General features: G+C 44.6%; 2 protein-coding genes across 2 annotated transcripts in view; one reads left to right on the plus strand and one right to left on the minus strand.

Moving 5' to 3' along the window:
* Positions 1-1,747: 1,747 nt before the first annotated feature.
* On the minus strand, positions 1,748-7,876 carry gadd45gip1 (growth arrest and DNA-damage-inducible, gamma interacting protein 1). The gene is made up of 2 exons (XM_060855190.1): positions 7,474-7,876; positions 1,748-2,328 (listed from the first exon to the last, which is right to left on the minus strand). Exons 1-2 carry the CDS (start codon positions 7,821-7,823, stop codon positions 2,037-2,039), a joined length of 642 nt encoding a protein of 213 aa, XP_060711173.1. The 5' UTR covers positions 7,824-7,876; the 3' UTR covers positions 1,748-2,036.
* Positions 7,877-16,502: 8,626 nt separating this feature from the next.
* LOC132835861 (uncharacterized) overlaps positions 16,503-22,810 on the plus strand; it is an 83,647-nt gene continuing 77,339 nt past the window's right edge. The window contains exon 1 of the mRNA XM_060854957.1: positions 16,503-17,306. Within this exon, the coding sequence (XP_060710940.1) occupies positions 16,503-17,306 (804 nt within the window). The remainder of the gene's footprint in view (positions 17,307-22,810) is intronic.

Genomic DNA, 22,810 nt, shown 5'->3' on the forward strand with positions numbered 1-22,810 from the left:
TCATACTAACCATAGGCATGAATTACAATAGGTACAGGGTTTGAGTATTTTAGTTGCAGAAATGGCTGATGTTGTTGCTGTCACTTTGCTGCTGTTCCACCTCCCTTCAGCTCGACAGCGCCTGTAGCTATTACAACTTCAACCATCCAAGGTCCGAGTCCTATGGGACTCGATCACAACTGGACATCTGGCACTTTAAAATGGCACATCATGGTGCAGTGGGTAGAGGTCCTGTCTCTGATCTGGGGGCTCTGGATTCATATCCAAATACCAGGATGTCCGATGAGGGTGCATTTCTAACGTGCCCAGCCAGGACAGATTCCTGATCAGTCGTGCTATGGTAAGAAATTGGAGGCTCCATCACTATGCATAGCTCCAGACTATAAGATGCCAGTAAACATGTATGTCACTGCAGCAACTAGGACATCCTGAATGGACTGTAACCCACCAGTACCACCCAGCGGAGTGTGGATAGCTGCATCACTCAACCATTCCCAAATTGAACATAGGGTCCAAGTATTTTTATATAAGTTCCCAGCCATTCCTTGGACTAGAGTCACACGCGCCACTAGTCCTTGATCTTCACATTCAGACAGTTTGTCTTGAATGTCTTAGTTATTCCCAAATCGTAAACCATAAAAAGTATTATTTATTTTAAAAGTAAACTTTTCCACTTCTGATTGGGGATGCAAGTTGTTGCGATTACTTCGATTTCCATGTGATTTAATTCACGATTCTGAATCTCTATCCCAAGTTTGCTGCCATTGGTTAAAAAGTGCCAATTTAGGCACAATGTCTTATTTGTAGTGATCCAAAAATTCTCATGTCTTCTATGGCACGGGTATTGCTGTATTAATGCAGGGCTTTTGCTTAAACCAAGAAAGTAATTTTGTAGCAACGGGTGGGGGTGCAGAAATCATGTGACAGAACTGCAGGCCAAGCAGCTTGCAGGATCTTAAGCACAAACACATCTGTACTCCAGCGGGCAGTCAGCCTGAGGCCATCGCTGACCCTGGTTTGCCCAGTCTTTAGGGGCCTGCACAAAACACTTTAAATAAAATTGTATCATTTTATTTTATGTGACGAGAAGTACTGGTGCAGATTCACAAGTGATTTACTTAAATGCTACGTGCACTAAGTACAAAGACTTTCTGCAGAATTATTTCAAAACCAATTAAAATCATTTTAATTTATGTCAATTAACTATCAGAATAAAATGGAAATTTACTTAAAACTTTTGTTGTATTCTGTCATTTTTTAAAATCATTTACATGTGGTGTTTTTAGCATCAGACAAAAGGTTGCGATTCCTCCTGCAGCAATGCATGCACCCCCAGTAATCTGTTCCAACCTCTTCCATTAGGCATGGACCAACAGGTTAAAGAACAGCTTCCTCCCTGCTGTTATTAGACTTCTGAATGGACCTCAAATTTCACATCTAATGTTGAACTTGCTTTTTGTGCACTTTTTTTGCAGCTGTAACGTGGGGTATAGAACAGAGTGAGGAACACAATGTTCTTTGTATGGTATGATCTGCCTGTACTGCACTCAAAACAAAACTTTTCACTGTACCCAGGTACATGTGACAAAAATCAAATTAGAAATTCCAGAAATAAGACAGGAAAATTAAGGGCCAGTGCCACAACCAGTAACCAAGAAGTTTGTAGATTGTCAACAAAAGACCAACCACGAGGGAAGGGAGTCTGTCGTCTTTATATGGTTCAGTCTCACATGATTCCAGTCCAACATTAGATGGTTAATTCTTTAATAGTTTCTGACATCACTTGACAGTCACTCATACAAGTGAAGTGAAGACGTAAAGACACCAGCCTCCAAATGTCATGGAACTGCTGGCAATAAATGTGACCTTGTTAATTATCAAGGACAAATAATGAAATTTTAAAAATGATTTGTGGTCACTCAGAATGGAACACTTGCAACATGTTAAAGTCGCCACGTTTCATTAAGTCTGTCCAATCAGTTTAATGAAAGAGTTTTAGCAGTCTCCCAATTCCTGCCAATGTAAATACAAGCAGTTTACGAGGTGCCTGCTGCTGCTGCTACCTCACTCCCAGAAGTCTCTTCTTTCTTTCTTCTTTTCATCAGTTTACGTTTCTTCTTCTCCTCCTTCTCCAACTCTTTCACCATCTCCTGAAACTTGGGACTTCGTGGGTCGATGCTGTAGCCAAAGCGTTCCCTAGCTTCTGAAAGCAGACGTTCCCGTCTGGCTTTCTCCTCCCTCTGCTTGATCTTCAGCTCGCGTTTCTCTCTCCGCCAGTCTTCAACCATCTTGGGCATCTTGGCCATGTTGGTCGCAATCAGCTTCTGCCTGGAAATAGCAGAGAGGAAGAGAAGACATGTCATTGTGTTCACTCTTCCGAAGGTCTCCATGTCTGCTCCCCTCCCTGACAAATCAATTTAATACAAATCTCGCTGACATCCAAAATACCCCAGCTCGGTGTTATCCCTTTTCTGCTTACTCCCTGTGTAATGCTTCAAAATATTAACTTTTTTTAAATCCTTGTTCTCAACTCTCTCCATGGTCTCAACCTAACTCAATCTCAGTGCACAGAGATGCTAGAGGAGGTTACTATCACTCCAGACTCCTCTCTTTCCACTGTTGCCATCAGTTAATGTCCACTGGAAACTCTGGTATTTCTCTCCTGAACTGTCCCACTTTTTCTCTCTCTTTTCCTTTCAGGTGCTACTTATCACATGCAGCTATTCCTCTGAAGTGACGTGGTTTCAAGTATTCTGAAACAAAAACAAATTGTTGGAGAAACTCAGCCAGTCTGGCAGCATCTGTAGAGAGAAAAACTGATTAACATCGAAGCCAGTGACTGTTCAATGGAAATGAGTTTTTGTTGAGTTTCTCCAGCACTTTCTGCTTTTGTTTCAGATTTTCAGCATCTGCAGGTCTTTGATTTTTGTGGCAGATACTAAGTGTTCTGTGAAGCACCTATGGAATTTTTCGCTATATTAAAACAGCTATATAAATGTAACTTGTGTGCTCTTCATACATCTGACTCTCAGGATAGAAGCAGCAGCTCATTACGTTTGCGACTGGCTGCACAGGCAAAGTAAGCAAACTGCAAACCCCATGCACAGCAACTTGCTGATCCCAACCAAAGCAAGGCAAAATGGCTAGAAACACTTGAGGAGACCAGCAGAATCTAGCAATACAGAAGGCCATTCAGCTCATTGAATCTCCTACTGGTTCTTTGAAAGAATTGTGCATCTAAACCTACTTCTCTATTCCCATGCAATGTATACTCTTTCCTTTTTGAATACTTATAAGTCATAAAATGCAAGAGCAGAAGTAGGCCACTCAGCCCATTGAGTATGCTCTGCCATTTCTTTCTCTATGAAATTAGATTAGATTAGATTCCATACACTGTGGAAACAGGCCATTTAGCCCAACAAGTCCACTCCGACCCTCCAAAGAGCAACTCACCCCAGAGTCATTCGCCTACATTTACCCCCGACTTCATTGGGAAAGATATCTTTCCTGTTCACAATATTCTAGCTACGCTCTGTGCCTTATTTAGTTTTTAGCATGATCTCCCTATTATCCTGTTTTAAGTTATTACTGAGGCCAGTTCTAACATGCAGATTCCACATTACAGCAATCTAAACTGCTCAAAAAGAAATTACAAATTAACTTTTTCCTTCTCAGATTCTTTTCATAGTTATCTCAAATTTGTGACAAACGTCACTTTGAAAATTTGGAGAAGTTAAAGAAGTGGAAGTTTGTCTTTGTAGCTTTAACATTTAACAAGATATAGCGGACTGTACGAATAACCTAAAAACTCGCACATTAGTGTAGTTAGTGCATACCCCAAAGCTGCAAAGCTTCAAACAAAGGTCAGTAAGGAGGAGGTCTGAATCACTGACGAGACCATAAACCAGACAGCACTTTCTCGCCTTTGATTTTATTAATTGCCATGATCTGCATTTCCACACCTGCTGCTACAACCTGCGTTAGCACCTCAGTCAAGCAGCTGTCAAGGAGTGAGGACATTATTGCAATTCACATTCTGCACTTGCCACTTCCCACAGTCGAGTACACAAAAAGCCAGACTCCTGTGTGAGGTTTAGTTGCACAGCCTCAGTGGGTTTCTCCCTTCTAGCTGCTTGGAGCAACACTGGGCTTGTGAATCATAGAATCCCTCCAGTGCAGTGGATATTCAGCCCACTGAGCCTGCACTGACCCTCCTGAAGAGTATCCCACTATCCTTTGTAATGGAAATTGTCGCACATAAACGCTGCTGCCTCAGAATCCAAACTCTATACGCACCAGTTTCAATGCTTTTCTAATGTACAACAAAGCAACCTGCAGGACTGTACCTTAAAACTCAGTGACCCTTCTGCCAGTTTTCTGCTTAAACAGATAACAGGGTCAATCTTCTGCCTCCGTGGAATGTAAATCACTGTTTGATTGGCAAAGCATCACCAGGTCAGCTCTCCTGTACGTCCGATCCCAAGTAATGACCAGATATTGCTGTCTCTCCTACTGCTTCATTGTGTCTCATAGATCACATACAGCAACCTGGAAATGTCCTAAAAGGCCTTCTCACCCTTGACTCCAGGATCCTCCTTCCGCCCTTTCTCTAGAAACCTCAGGTGCAGGTTGTCTCTCCAATCGTAAGACAGCCTTCTCAGCACTTCATGTTGGTTCCACTATTCGATAACAGTAGACTTTGTTGTACTCACTTTCCTGCTTGTTCCGCCCCATAACCATGATAGCACAGACTTCATGGGCCAAAGAGCCTCTTCTGTCCTGTATGACTATAATACTTACCGCTCTTGCTGATCAGAAATCTTTCCAACCCAGCCTTGAACATATTCTGAAGTAGTGCAACTAGTTCTGATTGCCCAGTTGTAGGAAGGATATTATTAAGCTGGAAAGGGCTCAGAAGAGATTTATCAGGGTATTGCTGGGAATGAGTTATACGAGAGGCTGGATAAGCTGCGACCTTTTTCACTGGACTGTAGGAAGTTGAAGGGCAACCTTATAGAGGCTTGTAAAATCATGAGGCGTGTAGATAAAGTGAACGCCAAGTGTCTTTTCCCCAGGGTGAGGGTTTTCAAGACTAGGGGGCATATTTTTAAGGTGCAAGGAGAAAAATTTAAAGACATGAGGAGCAATTTTTTTTTTACACTGAATGCAGTTTGTGTGTGGAAAGAACTTCCAGAGGAAGTGGTGGGTGTGGGTACAGTTACAATGTAAAAGACATTTAGGTAAGTACAGGTATGTGAATAGGAAAGATTGGGGGGAGGTTGGGGTGGGATATGGGCCAGGCACAGGCAGTTAGGACTGGTTTAGTTTGGGAACATGGTTGGCATGGACTGGTTGGAATAAAGGGCTTGTTTCCATGCTGTCTGATTAGATTCCCTACAGTATGGAAACAGGCCCTTCGGCCCAATAAGTCCACATCGCCCCTCCGAAGATTAACACATCCAGACCAATTCCCCGACCTTATAATTATCTCTGACTAATGCCCCTAACACTATGGGCAATTTGGCATGGCCAATTCACCTGACCTGTACATCTTTGGATTGTGGGAGGAAACCAGAGCAAACGAAAGAAACCCATGCAGTCATGGAGAGAATGTGCAAACTCCACACAGACAATGGCCTGAGGCAGGGATTGAACCCGGGTCCCTGACACTGAGGCAGCAGTGCTAACCACTGAGCCACCGTTCCACTCCAGCCTTTACAGCCCACTGGTGAAGAGAATTCCAAATGAACAATCCATTGGAAGGAGAAATTCCTTATCACCTGTGCCTAAACATTATTTCCAAGTTGTGACACCTATTTCTAGATTATACCATGAGGTGAAACAATTTGTTAGTATTGAATCTGACAAACTCTTCAAACATTATATATGTCTCTGCAAGATTCCTGCCCTCCCAATCTGCATTCTTAAAGGATGTTTCCTCTGGTTGGTGAGATTTAAATCAGTGAATATAATCTCAGAATAATGGGCAAATCATTTAAGATAGAGATGAGGAATTTCTGTATCCATCTCCCATTCTTCTAGCTTTTCCCTTGTGCTTGCTCTCCTCCTCTTTAGAGTCCCTCATTCCAGAGAACATCTCTGATTATTTCCCATGATCTGTTCCCTCAAGTCCCTTTCAGTCTCATCCTACTGCTGGCTGTGGCTCAGAATGCAGCATTTTTGCTCAAGACACAAGTTTCTGGGGTCAAGTATTATTCAAAAGGCTCAAACTGACACTTACTGCAGTAGTAAGGGAATGCCATACGGTTGAATGGTTCCTTCTTTGGTGGAGAAACCAAACCAATATTCAGTCAGGGGATCAAAAGATCCTCTGAGAGGAGGCAACACCTGGAGTATTATGTAGTTTTGGTCTCCATATCCAAGGAAGGATATACAGTATGTGCCATAAATGGACTTCAATGGGGCATCACCAGAATAGCCTCTGGTGGTAGGATTGTCTTATGAGGAGAGATTGAGGAAAGTGGGTCTGTAATCTCCAAAGAGTAGAGGAGATTGAAAGGGGACATAATCATTGAGTTGTACAGCAAATTTCAAAAAATGAGAACTGACCACATCAAAACTTATAGGCAGTGAGCTCTATTTTCTCACCACCTTCAGTGAATATTTTGCTTTTAAACAACCTGTGCCTTGCCTTAGCTTAAATCTATGCCCCCAGTCACTGATGCCTCCACGAAGGGGTAACATTCCTTTCTATCAACCCTATGGCCCTCATAACTTCATACATTTCAAACACATTGAACTTGAGAGGATGCAGAAAAGTTCACAAGGATGTTGTCAGGGTTAGAGGTTTTGAGCTTATAGGGAAAGGTTGAATAGACTGGGGCTATTTTCCCTAGAGAGTGTTGGAGGCTGAAGGGTGACCTTAGAGAAGTTTATAAAATCACGAGGGTCACGGATAGGATGATTAGTCAAGGTCTTTTTCCCAGGGTAGCAGAGTGCAAAACCATAGGTTTAAGGTAAGAGGGAAAAGATATATAAGGGACCTAAGGGGCAACTTTTTTCTGCAGAGGGGTAGTGCATATGTGGAATAATCTGCCAGATCAGTGGTGGAGATGGGTACAATTAGAATCTTTAAAAGGCATCTGGATGGGTATACAGATAAGAGAGGTTTAGAGGGATATGGGCCGACTGCTGGCAAATGGGACTTGATTAACTTTGGATATCTGGTCATCATGGACGAGTTGGACCGAAAGGTCTGTTTCCTTGCTGTACAACTCAATGATTATGTCCCCTTTCAATCTCCTCTACTCTTTGGAGAACAACCCCAGTCTGTCCAATCTCTCTCCATCACTGACTCTCTCCAGCCCAGGCAACATCTTGGGGAATCACCTCTGCACCCTCTCTATTGCAATCGCTTCCAAGAGAATAGCATACAGTTTAAAATACAAAAAAAGGCACTTCCAAAGTGAAAGGCGCTACAGAAATGTAACTACGTCCTGTTCCCATCCTCACCTTTCCTTTTCCTTCTTCTCCCGCTCCAGCTCCTTAGCGCGGAGATCGCTTAACATCTGTTGTAGGCTGGGCTCCCACTCGGCCTGGTGCTGGGCCAGCTCCGCGGCCTCAGGCCACAGGGAAGTGGCCGGCACGCCGGACGCGCTACCCCAGCGGCCGTAGCGTTTGCGTTGGGCCCGGGCCCCCCGCTGCCACTCAGGGCTCTCGGAGTGCGGCAAGTAGAAGCCGTTCAGGTCCAGGCCCAAGCGTCGGGTGTTGTAAGATGCTCGGGCGGTGACAAGAGGCCCCGGAGGCCGCAGGGCAGCGACAGCCGCACCAAGCGAAAGGCCGCGCAAGATGGGCGCCGCCATCTTGGATCTTGGTCTTTGCCCTTGGAGGGCGCCTTCCCAAATGCCTGTTGAAAAGTTTAAAAAAAACAAAAAAAATGTTTTGAAGAACACTCTTCTTGCTGTCCCAGAAGGCCATGCTCCACTCTGTTGCAGTTCACTGTGTTCGCTGCTCACAATTTGGTCTCCTCTATACTGGGGAGATAAAACGTTGATTGGATGATCACTTTGCAGAACAGTCCCTAGTAATGACCTAGTTGCCTTCCTCATTAATACACCATCGTGTTCCATGGCCACAATGTGTGTGCTGGGTCTGGTGCAATGCTTAAGATAGAAAAAAAAGTATCTTATTTTCCACTTGGGAACTCTGCAGCCTTATGACTCCATATTTAATTCAAAAGTTTTAGGGCTTGAAAACTTCAATCCATGCCTTTCACTCAATCCCACATCGCAAGCCCTGTCATTGACACAGGTTGTATTCAGCACAGCAACAAATTTGGTTAGGAATTGACCGACAGGTTTAGACAGTACATTTGGATCGGCTCAGGCTTGGAGAGCCGAAGGGCCTGTTCCTGGGCTGTAAATTTTCTTTGTTCTCTTTTTCCCGCTAACTCACATTCATAACTGCAGTTACAGATGTAGCCAAGTTGCACGGGAGATTCACCAAGATGCTGCCTCGGCTGAAGTGACTCAGCTACAAAGGTAGACTGGATAAGCTGGGAGAATGACAAATTCTGCAGGTCTGGCAGCATCTGTGGAGAGAGAAACAGAATTAATGTTTTGGGTCCAGTGACCCTTCTCGATAGGCTGGGTTTGTTTTCCTTAGAGCAGAGATGGCTGAGGGGGGGGGGGACTTGATTGATGTGTACAAAGTTCTAGGAGACATAGGGTAAATGGGAAAATACTTTTCTCCTTATTGAAAGAGTCAATAACCAGTGGCACAGTCTTAATCATCCATTGCCTGCTTTTGCCTGAAACGTGATTTCGCTGCTCCTTGGATGCTGCCTGAACTGCTGTGCTCTTCCAACACCACTAATCCAGAATGTTAAATGCTTCAGTCAGCTCTGCCTCCACCACATCTAGAGGCAGTGCATTCATTGTAGGCAAAAAAAAACTCCTTGTGTGAAAAAAAACTTGTTAACATTGCTGGTTTTCCATAGAACAATACAGCACAGAACAGGTCCTTCGGCCCACGGTGTTGTGCCGAACATTTATCCTAGCTTAAGCACCTATCCATGTACATATCCAATTGCTGCTTTAAAGGTCACCAATGATTCTGATTCTGCCACTCCCACAGGCAGCGCATTCCATGCCCGACCACTCTCTGGGTAAAGAACCTACCCCTGACATCCCCCCTATACCTTCCACCCTTCACCTTACATTTATGTCCCCTTGTAACACTCTGTTGTACCCAGGGAAAAAGTCTCTGACTGTCTACTCTATCTATTCCCCTGATCATCTTATAAACCTCTATCAAGTCACCCCTCATCCTTCGCCGTTCCAATGAGAAAAAGCCTAGCACTCTCAACCTATCCTCGTATAACCTATTCTCCATTCCAGGCAACATCCTGGTAAATCTCCTCTGCACCCTCTCCAAAGCTTCCACATCTTTCCTAAAATGAGGCGACCAGAACTGCACACAGTACTCCAAATGTGGCCTTACCAAGCTCTTATACAGCTGCAACATCACCTTACGACTCTTGAATTCAATCCCTCTGCTAATGAACGCTAATACACCATAGGCCTTCTTACAAGCTCTATCCACCTGAGTGGCAACTTTCAAAGATCTATGAACATAGACCCCAAGATCCCTCTGCTCCTCCATCTTACTAAGAACCCTACCATTAACCCTGTATTCTGCATTTTTATTTGTCCTTCCAAAATGGATAACCTCACACTTGATAGGGTTGAACTCCATCTGCCACTCCTCAGCCCAGCTCTGCATCATATCTAAGTCCCTTTGCAGCCGACAACAGCCCTCCTCACTATCCACAACTCCACCAATCTTTGTATCGTCTGCAAATTTACTGACCCACTCTTCGACTCCCTCCTTCAAGTCATTAATAAAAATTACAAACAGCAGAGGACCTAGAACTGATCCCTGTGGAACTCCACTTGTAACTGGGCTCCATGCTGAATACCTACCACCACTCTCTGACCTCAACTGATTAGCCAGTTCTTTATTCAACTTGCCAAACTTCCCACTATCCCATGCCTCCTGACTTTCCACATAAGCCTACAATGGGGAACCTTATCAAAAGCCTTACTAAAATCCATGTACACTACATCCACTGCTGTACCCTCATCCACATGCTTGGTCACCTCCTCAAAGAATTCAATCAGACTTGTAAGGCAAGACCTACCCCTCACAAATCCGTGCTGGCTGTCCCTAATCAAGCAATGTCTTTCCAGATACTCATAAATCCTATCCCTCAGTACCCTTTCCATTACTTTGCCTACCATCGAAGTAAGACTAACTGGCCTGTAATTCCCGGGGTTATCGCTATTCCCTTTTTTGAATAGGGGCACAACATTCGCCACTCTCCAGTCCCCTGGCACCACCCATTGACAGTGAAGACAAAAAGATCATTGCCAATGGTTCTGCAATTTCCTCTCTTGCTTCCCACATAATCCTAGAATATATCCCGTCAGGCCCGGGGCACTTGTCTATCCTCAAGTTTTTCAAAATGCCCAACACATCTTCTTTCCTAACAAGTATCTCCTCTAGCTTACCAGTCCGTTTCATACCCTCCTCTTCAACAATATGGGCCCTCTCATTTGTAAATACTAAAGAAAAGTACTCATTCAAGACCTCTCCTATCTCTTCCGACTCAATACACAGTCTCCCACTACTGTCCTTGATCGGACCTACCCTCGTTCTCGTCATTCTCATGTTTCTCACATATACATAAAAGGCCTTGGGCTTATCCTTGATCCTACTCGCCAAAGATTTTTCATGCCCTCTCTTAGCTCTCCTAATCCCTTTCTTCAGCTCCCTGCTGGCTATCCTGTATCCCTCCAATGCTCTGTCTGAACCTTGTTTCTTCAACCTTATGTAAGCCTCCTTCTTCCTCCTTACAAGTCATTCAACCTCCCTCGTCAACCAAGGTTCCCTCACATAACATCGTATCTGTTCCCTGAAAAAGTTCCACATTTCAACGACATCCTTCCCTGACAGCCTATGCTCCCAATTTATGCTCTTCAGATCCTGTCTTGCACCCTTCCCCCAATCATAAAACCTGCCCTGTTGCACGCATCTATCTCTCCCCATAACCAAGGTGAAAGTCACAGAATTGTGGTCACCATCACCAAAATGCTCACCCACTAACAAGCCCATCACTTGTCCCGGTTCGTTACCAAATACCAAATCCAATATGGCCTCCCCTCTGGTCAGACAATCTACATACTGAGTTAGAAAAGCTTCCTGGACACACTACACAAACACCTCCCCATCCAATCTCCTTGATCTAAAGAGCTTCCAATCAATATTTGGGAAGTTGAAATCGCCCATGACTACTACCCTATGGCTTCTGCACCTTTCCAGAATCTGTTTCCCAATCTGTTTCTCCACATCTCTGCTGCTATTGGGGGGGCCTACAGTAAACACCGAACAAGGTGACTGCTCCTTTCCTATTTCTGACTTCAGCCCATACTACCTCTAAAGGCAGGTCCCCCTTGAACTGCCTTTCTGCAGCCGTTATACCATTTCTAATTAGCAACGCCACCCCCCCTCCTTTTTTAACCACTCCCCCCCCCCCCCAAATCCTACTGAACATCTGTAACCAGGAACCTCCAACAATCATTCCTGTCCCTCTTCTATCCACATTTCCGTGATGGCCACAACATCGTAGTCCCAAGTCCACGCCTTAAGTTTACACACCTTATTTCTGATACTTCTTGCGTTGAAGTATACACATTTGAGCCCATCTCTGTGTCTGCAAGTATTCCCTGTCAGTGCTACCTTTTCCACAGCCCCCCTACATTCTTGGACATCCTGAAAAACAGCTAACCTACTTGCTGGACTACAAGTCCGGATCCCATCCCCCTGCCAAATTAGTTTAAACCCCCCCCCCCCCCAACGAGTGCTAGCAAACCTACCTCCCAGGATATTGGTGCCCTTCTGGTTCTGGTGCAACCCGTCCTGCTTGTACAGGTCCCACCTTCCCCAGAATGCAGTCCAATTGTCCAAATACCTGAAGCCCTCCCTCCTACACCATCCTTGCAACCACATGTTCAACTGCACACTCTCCCTATTCGTTGCCTCACTGTCACGTGGCTCTGGCAACAACCCAGAGATGACGACTCTGTCCTAGCTTTTAGCTTCCAGCCTAACTCCCTGAGCTCCTGAATGACCTCCCCACCCCTCTTCCTACCTAGTCGTTGGTGCCAATGTGCACCACGACTTCTGGCTGCATACCCTCCCCGTTAAGGATTCTGAAGATACGCTTCGAAGAAATCACTTTAAATTTGTGCATTCCTGTTCTCAGGTTATTCCTACATTGTTATTCCTACAAATTACCCTGTTGAGTGCAAGATGAAAAGTTTTATCAAAAAGTGTTTTCTTTTCAATGACACCTACTTTTTGTTACTATCAATGTGATCTCAGAACTTGCATTTAAAGCACTGCCCTCAATCTCAGGACATCCAAAGAACATGTGGTAGGAAACACTGAAGCCAATTTCTGTTGCACAAACAACAACATGCTAATGACCTAATCATTTCAAGGAATTTTGGTTGGTATGCATTAGGACACATGGAGTTAACACCTCTGCTCTTCTTTGAAATAGTGGCTGTGGGATTTTTCACATCCACCTGAGAGGGCAAATGGGGCCTTGATTCAACATCACATCTGAAACACAGCACCACCTACAGTGTTTCTTCAACACTGCACATGACTGTCACCCTAGATTGTTGTGCATGAGATTCCAAAGTGGGGCTTTAACTCACCCACTACTTTTTTTGACATTTGGTAAAAGTGCGATTGTGCAAGACCTAGTGTTTGCCATGGACTTGAATTGTGGAAGATGCTCTTATTGTATGAAACACAGAGGCTACTTAGCACACACCAGATTGCCAGGTAAAATAATGATCAAATAACTATACATTTTAGTAATTGTTTAAGGGAGAAATATTGGCTAAGAACTCCCTTGTTGTATTGTATAATGGTGCATTGTAAATCTTTCACATTCATCCAGGGAGGGGCTCGAGTTAATGTTTCAGCTGAAAAGTAGCACCTACCCCAGTGTTGCTTTGAAGCATCTCCGGAAGAGGATTTAAAATGTGTCTTTCAAACAAGAGTGCTACATCAGATATCCCTAAAGTGCAGTATTCAAATGCAGAATATGCAGAATCTCCTTGCTTTCAACATGAAGGTTTGATAAAGGAATGATTGAATCAAGTGGAAGCTTTGCAATAAAACAATCTTTAAGGGGCCCTACAGGACATCACACATTTCATTGTGGTCAATCATGAGACAATTGTCAAGAAATTATGTTTTCTGGTGAACTCATTACCAGAGTTAGCACATACCCCTAAATCTAATTTTGAATAGTTTGGGTTATTGATCTGACAACCTCATTTTCTGCTTGGTGGGAACTCCTTTCAGTTTCAACAATCCTTTCCCTTAAACAGAAACTCAAACTTCTCACTTTTTACTTGGGATTTAACATCTGAAAGCAAAAAGGTGTTTCCAGATTGGCAGGAATCCTCACTGTGGGACCACCTTGGTGGAGAACAGGATATCACCCTCAATTCTGGTGGTTCCTGCTAAGCAAGCACCACACAGTAAAAATTTGACTGAAGCACAGAATTCTGTAAACATATAAAATCAGGATGTGAGATATAAGACAAAGTAATTGTTACAGAAATAAAAACAAAAACTGCTGGAGAAACTCTGCAGATAGTGCAGTCCCTGTGACAACAGGAAACACAGGAAACGTTTTGAGTCCAATAAGACTCAGAATATGAACCATGCTATCGGACTCAGAATGCTGTTTCTCTCTCCAGATGCTGCCAGACCTATTGCATTTCTCCTACACTTTGTTTTTTTTTCCCCAGAATCTCAGTATTCAGTCTATATTTTAAGGTTACAGAAGTTTGAGAAGAGTCAGAACTAGAGGGCATAGGTTTAGGGTGAGAGGGGAAAGAAATAAAAGAGACCTGAGGGGCAACTTTTTCACACAGAGGGTGGTACGGGTATGAAATGAATTGCCAGAGGAAGTGGTTGTAACATTTAAAAGGCATTTGGATGGGTATATTAATAGGAAGGGTTTGGAGCGATTATGGACCGGGTGCTGGCAGGTGGGACTAGATTGGGTTGGGATATCTGGTTGGCATGGACGGGTTGGACCGAAGGGTCTGTTTACATGCTGAACATCTCTATGACTCTATAACTGCTGTGAATTCCCAACATTGCTCGTGTCCAATACTGTACAGATAGGAGACATGAGTTAACATAACCAGTTATTATCTATTTTCATTCTCACAGCACACAAACATGCACAAACAGCTCACAAACACACTACCTTCAGTGCACACAGACACACCACCTCGAGTGCACAGACACACCAACTCTAGTGCAAACATACGATCCTTACTACACACAGATCACATAGACACACTACTCCAACTAGTCCACATAAACACAACCACTCAATTTTAAAAAACACCACCACGAGTGCCCCACCTCTAATGCACACTGACACAGCTGGTTTGTGATGCAGAGTGATGCCAACAGCATGTGTTCAACTGTCACCCCAGATGTGGTTATCTTCTCACTCTCTCACCTTGCCTGAGGTGCAGTGACCCTCAGGTTAAACGAACAGCACTCATTTCTCTCTAATGGGAAAGCAGCCCTATCGTCTTTTAGAACTATGGCGACTTTACTTTTTTTACACAGACATCCCAAGCCTTGTGCACATAGGTCACCACAAGTGCACACCTGTAGTTCAGACACCACCTCTAGTGCACAAACGCATGCACACCTGTAGTTCAGACACCACCTCTAGTGCACAAACGCATAACCTAGTGCACGTACCACTTTAGTTCTCACACACTGTTCCTAGTTTGCACTGACAGACTCACTAAAGACTAATCAGTATCAGGGTTGCATAGTAATTTCATAGATCCATTCTCTAGTTTAAATTTTCCCATATTGCACCTATCCCCATTCCATATGTTGATAGGCGAGAACTGCATCATCAGTGACAGGAGCATACTCTGTGCCCACTGGCAAAGACACAGACATACTGGTGTTGATGCAAGGATTCCTTGCCTGAGTTCGTAACTCTGTGGCTTCTCGCCTGTTGCTTTGAAGGCCATGGGCGGATGGCAGTCATCAAAAGGGAACAGCAGAATATTATCACTTCCAAAGACAGCTTTGGAAATACAACAACAACTTGCATGGAGCAGGGGTACATGATGGCATAAATCAGTGACATAGTAACTCAGAAGCAGGCGAATGTTCTGGGATCAGAGTATGAATTCTACCATCACAACATATGAATTCAATCATTAAAAATTAAATCTAGAATAATGTCAACCACCGAAGCACTTTCTAGTGTCATAAAACCTTGCCTGGTTCACTAGTGTTCTTTAGGGAAGGAGATCTGCCATCCTTAAGCATATGACATACACATGACTCCAGGACCACAGGAATGCATTTGACTCGTGACTGCCCTCTGGGCAAATTATGGATGGGCAATGAATGCTGGCCTGGCTAGCCATGCCCACATCTTGTGCACACATTTAAGTCATACTTATAGCACATTTGACATAATAAAACATCCCCAAGGCATTGTCAATGGAAGTTAATCACTGAAGGAGCTACTAGGAAAAGAGACTGAAAATCTGATTGAAAGGATAGGTTTTAACAAACCTCTCAAAGAAGGGGAGAGAAGTTTAGGGAGGGAATTCCAGACCGGAAGACCCAGACATGCCTGTTTGCACAGGACTGATTAACATTGAAGATGGTTACAAGGCCTAAATTGGAGGCTTGTGGGAGCTAGAGAAGGTGGAGTGTTGCCATGGTGGAATTTAAAACCTAATCCTAGCCGGACAGGAAATTGGGAACAGAGCGATGCTGAATGAAAATACAAGCAAACGTGATTAGTTTAGCTTTGGAAGCTTGGATGCGTTAGACTGGAGGGCCTGTTTCTGTTTAGTATGCCTTTATGATTTGGCATGAAGTGCAGGGCAGCTGAGTTTTAGATAATGTCAAGTGCCTGGAAAGTGCAAGGTGCGAGACCCAAAGGAAAATGAAAGGAGGATCTTGATGAAGAGGCCTGCCAAAACTTTGGTGGATTCAGGTAACCAAAAATCAGTGCTGGACGATGAGCCAAAGGATAAGGTTTATATTTAGTTGTTACTAATATCTGCAAATAGACTTTGCTTTGCGTTGTTGCTAATACACAAATGTGTTTACCTTGCCTACCATAGATATGTGTCTTCAGTACCACTTCAAACAACAGGTGTTAGCACCGAATTCTTAAAGAGATTTCCTCCCCCTTCCCCTCAAAGTGATTTATTGATTCAATAAAATTAAGGGTGTGAGATGGTAGCTTCCTGTAGTAAGTTCTCCAGCGGGGAAACCAACAACTTATAAAGAGCCAGGTAAGAAGGAATGATTATCCAAAATTGACTGCAAGGCCTGGTTATTACGGCCCTGAACTGAGTATTTATTGATAGACGCAGGAGTCCTGTGGAATGTTAACTTTTCAGACTAAGCTGATCTTGAGTCTCTTCCTCACAGCTACAGGACTCAGGTTTCTCCCACCACAAGATGACGGTGAAGAAGCAATGTCTTCGGGCGATTCTCCCCCGGGGAGTAACGAGCTGGACCTTGAGGGAGTCCCTGAGCGGTTTCGTGCGGGGTTCTCCTCGGTCCACAGACCCCGCCTCTCGGTGCCGCGTCTGTGGTCGACATTCTTGGGGCTGCAGGGCAAGCGGGCGGCATTAGGAGGCGGTGACCTGCCCTCCCGGAGCCGGGCCGGAGGCTCCTGGAGGAATCGCGTGCTGGAGGCCGCACGGGAGGGGCCGGCCTGGCGAGTCCCACCACCGGCGGGGGGGGAGCGAGCCCCTCAACCGCCTCAACCGGGGTCCGATCGCAAGTCGGCGGGCGCCTTTCACATCCGCACGGCGACGGGCTACGGGGTGTGGGGCACGGTGCCGGCGGACACCCGCTTTCGGGCGGCTCGGCAGAGGTGGCGCCCTCCGTCGAAGAACAGCACCCCCCGCCATCGGCCGAGTGTGGACGACGCCCAAAAAGGGCGGGAGGAGGCGCTGGCACGCGACAGGCTTCGGAGCTCGAGCCCAACGGACAAACCGTCAACGGCGGCGGCCGCGCTCTCTCGGAGCAACAACGACGACGCGGAAAACAGGCAGAGGAGTGCCGAGGAGGCTTGGAGGCGATTGATTGAGAAAGGGAGGGGAGTCACCGAGGAGATTGTCCTCCCGCTGTCCGAGCAGGAAGCCAGCCGATCGAGCTGCAGAGCTGTACCTTTCACCCAGGTGAGCGAAGGAGAGAACAAAAAGCAGCATGATCGCACGGACGTGGTGGGCCGAGTGGCCGGTCACTGTGCTGTACTGTTCTTTGTGTTCTCTCTCTCTCTCTCACTCATATACACTACTGTATACATTAGAGTGGTGCTGGAAAAGCACAGCAGGTCAGGAATGAAGGGCTCCTGCCCGAAACATCGATTTTCCTGCTCCTCGGATGCTGCCTGAACTGCTGCGCTTTTCCAGCACCACACTGATCTTGACTCTGATCTCCAGCATCTGCAGTCCTCACTTTTCAACTACTGTATATATGCCAGAAGCGAAAAGCGCGCTGAAGAAACTCTGCAAGGTCTGGCAGCATCTGTGGAGACAGTGAGAGAAAACAATTAACGTCTTAGTTCTTCAGAACTTATTGGATTCAAAACTTCAGCAACGTCTGGCAGCATCTGTGTAGAGAAGAGAGCGAAAAACACGTTTCGAGTCAATTGACCTTGCTTCAGAACTTAATGGACTCAAAACATTTACTTTCTGCCTCCACAGGACCTTGCTGAATTTCTGCTGCACTTTCTGTTTTTGTTTTAGATTTCCAGCCTCTACAGTACCTTGCTTTATTTTATGTTGTCAGATATGTACAGCGTGGCAAGAAGTAAAACATTGACTATATTCACTTACCCAGCCTCAACTGTGCTCTAGGGAAGAGAATTTCACATTTTAATGACCCCCTGGGAGAAGACCTTCCTCCTCATCTCTGTCTTAAATGGGTGACCCTTTAACTTTAATGGAAGACCATAGAATCCCTATAGTGTGGAAACAGGCCATTCAGCCCAACAGGTCCACACTGACTCTCCGAAGAGCATCCCACTCAGACTCCCCACCACCCCTGCCCCCACCCCTCCACCCTTATAACCCTGAATTTCCCACGGGTGGCCCACCTGGCCCTGGACACTACGGGCAATTTAGCATGGCCAAACCACCTAACCTGCACACTGTTGGACTGTGGAAGGAATCTGGAACATCCAGAGGAAACCCAAGCAGACACAGAGAGAATGTGCAAACTCCACAAACTCGATGCTAGAATTGAACCCAGGTGGTGTGAGGCAGTAGTGTTAACCTCTGAGCCACCGTAGTTTTAGACTCCCCTATATTAACTGTTTAATAGTCACACTTAACTGCTAACCACTGGTAAATCAATTTAAAATCTGATGTGGAGGTGCTGGTGTTGGACTGGGGTGGACAAGGTCAGAAGTCAGATGACACCAGGTTATAGTCGAACAGGTTTATTTGAAATCACAAGCTTTCTAAGCATTACTTCTTCATAAGGAGGGACAATGCTTAGGAAGCTTGCGATTTCAAATAAATCTGTTCGACTATGACCTGGTTTTGTCTGACTTTAAAATCTATAATCCTTTGGAGCAGCCGTGGCCATTTTTAGAGTTTATCATTTTTGGGTTGCCATAGAGGAAGTGCAGAGTAAGTTCACCAGAAAGGACAACCTAGAAATCTGTGAGGAAAAACTGAGGAGACTGGGCTCATCTTCTCCAGAAGAGACGTGATCTCAGAGAAACGTGCAAAATTCTTGATTGTCTAGAGAAAGAAAATGCAGAGAAAATGGTTTCTGTGTTTGTGAAATCTAGAACCATGAAACAGTCTCAGAATAAGGGGAGGCCATTTAACACGGAGATGTGGATGAATTTTTTCACGCAGATGGTGATGAATCTTTGCAAATCTCAACCCTAAGGATGATCAGTCATTGAAAATATTTAAGACAGAGAGAGTATTCAAGACCGAGAGATTTCTAGACATTAATAACATCAAGGGATATGGGGATGGCACAGGGAAATTGCATTAAGGTAGATGATCAGCCATGATCTAGAATGGTAGAGCAGGTAGAAGGGGCTGAATGGCCGACTCCTGTTCATACATTACCATGGAGACAAGGGAGAGAATTACCAGGGAGATGCAAAAAGCTAGAGGACTGCAGACATTTCAGACATTGGGAGAGGAAATAAAACAGCCAAGGAAATGTGAGTACAGAAGATTTTAATTACTTTTACAAACAATGAATTGCCCTAAATAGATGTTGCCTTCTGCTGTGACATTGCGCACAAATCAGTCTGCTGTGCTTGTTATGATGTCTTCAGTTAGTCCTGACCTCAATCAGTGGGTGTTGGCACTGAATTCTTAACAATGTCTCAAAAGTGCATTTTGGCTGTGTTGCTAATGCATATATTTCACGCAATGCAACTTGCCAGAAGTGCACAAGGTATTTTTCCAGACTCTTTCTCACACTCCAAACAAAAAGAAGTACAACTACAGAACTGGACAATGTAGTAGGAATGATTGGAGTCCAGGAGACCATTTGGCCCATTGTGCCCATGCTGGCTATCTTCATTCAATGCACTTCCATTTTTGTTATTAGAGGGAGTGTTCTTGTCCTCTGACATTGGCTGTTGGCATTGTTCATGTCAGCTCTTACAGCTGAGCTGGTAGAAGTGGGGCTTCACAGTTAATTTTAAAATCTAAATTGAGAACACAAAGCCCTTCTCTCCACTATCACACCCCACTGTAATAAGCTGTTGGTGACCATTTGGGTGAACAGTAATGATTTTGACTAGGGCCTCTCAAACCATGTATCCTGATCCCCATTTGGGTCGCAAGGCAAGCATCTTGCTATGAGATAGCAGTGGTTTCCATGTAGCTCCAATTGAAGATCCCTTTAAATCCTTTTTTTGAACAGTGGGTGCTGTTATGTTTTTAGAAGGATCAGGAGGTGGAAGTGTTTAACAACAGTAGGAACTTTATGTTGTAAAGTCGGGGGGGGGAGGGATGTTGTGTATTTGTTAATTGTGGTGGACTGTCACTTCAAGAGTCTGCTCACAGTTATGTCTTCGGCATTCTGAGTGGGACACAGTCTAACGTATTTTTCCATTTAAAATGGGCAGTGACTTTATTCGGACTCTTGAAGTGCAAATCCACTGTACTTCTAACTGGTGTGTCCTCATTGGAGAAAAGACCTGATTTCATCTCCAATGAAATCAGTGAAGAGGTTTTTAAAATCCTAACGAAGCATTGGAGTGGAGGGGGTGGTAACATAATGAGAGGCATGGATATGGTGGATAGTTGGTGTCTTTTTTTCCAGGGTCGAAATGGAAAAAACTGGGGGTGGGGTGGGAGGGGGGTGCATATGTTTAAGGTGAGAGGGGAAACATGCTCGGGAGGTGGTAGAAGCAGAAATTATAGCAATGTTTAAGAAGCATTTAGAGAAACACATGAACAGGCATGGTATAGAGATACAGACTAAGTACAGATAGATGAGATTAACTGAGAACATCATCATGGTCAGCACAGACGTGATGGGCCAAAGGGCCTGTTCCTGTGCTGTTGTAATGTTCTGTATTATATGTCCTTGCTGGGTACATTGTCCATGATGCGAACTTGGGCTGTGATTTCTCAACAGTGGCTACTCTTCCTGCTTTGTGCTTTTACCCTCTCATTCCTGTCTTCTTCCTGTGCACGGTTACTCAGAACTGCAGGAGTGTTATGGCCAGAAGGATATCACTGAGCTCATTGTGCCTGCACCAGTTCTATTACTGAATGCCAATGTTCCACCTTTTTTCCATATCGCTTGCGTATTATTTTTAACCCAATAATTATCCCAATACCCTCTTTATTACCTCAGTTGAACCATCTTCTACCAATTCCAGGAAGTCAACTCCAGAGTTTGACTACTTGCTGAGTGAAAACCATTTTTCTCATATCACCTTTGCTTCTTTTACAAATACTTTAAATCTCCACCCTCTGATTCGTGCACCTTTTACGAGCAGGAACAACATTTCTCTATCTATTCAATCCATTCATGATTTTGAAAATCCACTAATCAGTAGAAGTAGCTAAAGGGACATTGAGGACCAGTAAGGTCTATACCACTCGCAGTCTATATCACCAACTAGGAGATTATACACTGTACTCATCTGATAGTGTGGGCTACTTGGGCGAAGCCCAATGTGTGCTTGTTCCATTCAATAACTTTGATCGTCTTATGTGCAGGTATCTACATAGCTCATAACATATCTTGAGCATAAATGACTTTTGTGGCACAGTGGTAGTGTCCCTAACTCTGAGCAAGGAGACCTGGGTTCAAGTCCCCTTGTTCCAAAGGTTGTGTTAAAGCATCTCTGTGTAGGAAGCATATTTATACCGCAAGTACTAGTGTGACCAAATTTAATTAAAAGCCGAAACAAATAATACAAAGGCTTGAAGTTAGCCTCATTCCCTACCCCAGTTATTACAGCTGTCAACAATGCAAGATTTTGTATTAATAAATATGAAACAATAAGTACAGATGCCTGCTGTGAACTATTGAAAGGATTACTTGGGTTCAGATGGAAATGGATGGAAAGTGAAAGTAAAGCGAAAGAGGAGGGAATATACAGTGTGAAAAGGTATAGAGAAAGAATGAGGGAGAGACGAAGATCGAGAGAGAGTGGGGGAATGAAGAGAAAGCATCAGAGAGAAGGAACTTGTCCTCAAGGCTTGACAATTTCCTTCTGTCACCCATTAATTTTTGAAACCATCTTTCTCAAGCCCCAGCTGAGGTCTGCTTGCAAGGCTGGTAAGTGATAGTCTGGCAGAGATAGTTGCTGGTGAGGCCAGGCTGTCGGGGAAAGAGTGGAAGGGGCACAGGTTGGTAAGATTCAGGTAGATAGTCGAGTGTCTGCACCCCATACAGTGCAAGGGTCGAGTGGCTCTCTCCAGTGGCTGTGTTTGGAGGCAGAACTGTATGTGCTCTTGGCCTGTCCACAAGAGGGAGCTGCTGTGGCATGATATTGCAGTGTGTGGTGAAAAGTCTGGCTTTAGTTTTCCTGCTTTCAGTGCTTCCTCTTGGCTCTCACGCGCAGAAGCCTCGTCCAGGCCATCCTTATGGTTGCAGCTTCTGGAAGATTTTGGGAAGCGTGAAATCGATTGCCTGCTGTACTTGTTGACACCATTTAAAGGTCTAGAGCAAACTTAGTTTACTGCACTCGCAATACTGCCATGGACTGGCCATATTTCACACACATTAGATCCCAGTAAGCCTCCGATAAGGGAGCTTTTGGCACAGGAGAATTATTCATAAAACCTCAAGGTGCAAACTACAGAGCAGATGGGATAAATCGAGTTGTAATGGCTAGGCGACACCCCAGCTTTGGGCTTCAGAAGCTTGTAGAATCTGTGTAGGAGCAGGAGAAGGTTAAAAGAGGTAAAGAATCATACAGCATAGAAACAAACTTTTTGGTCCAACTTGTCATGCCAACCAGACATCCTAATCTGACCTAATCTCATTTGCCAACATTTGGCCCATATCCCTCTAAACCCTTTCTATTTGTAAGCCATGCCTTTAAAATGTTGTAATTGTACCTGCCTCTATCACTTTCTCTGGCAGCTCATTTCATAAACGCACCATCATCTGTATGAAAAAGTTACCCTTCGGGTCCTTTTTTTAAATCTTTCCCTCTCATCTTAAACCTATGTCCACT

Source organism: Hemiscyllium ocellatum, chromosome 45 (assembly GCF_020745735.1).
Source record: "Hemiscyllium ocellatum isolate sHemOce1 chromosome 45, sHemOce1.pat.X.cur, whole genome shotgun sequence".
Lineage (NCBI taxonomy): Eukaryota > Metazoa > Chordata > Chondrichthyes > Orectolobiformes > Hemiscylliidae > Hemiscyllium > Hemiscyllium ocellatum.

Bases quoted from the DNA above. Each gene is read 5' to 3' on its own strand.
- gadd45gip1 (XM_060855190.1), bottom strand. From the start codon at position 7,823: ATGGCGGCGCCCATCTTGCGCGGCCTTTCGCTTGGTGCGGCTGTCGCT. The intron at 2,329-7,473 runs GTGAGGATGGGA...TGCTATTTCCAG, and splicing joins GAGAAGAAGGAAAAGGAAAG to GCAGAAGCTGATTGCGACCA.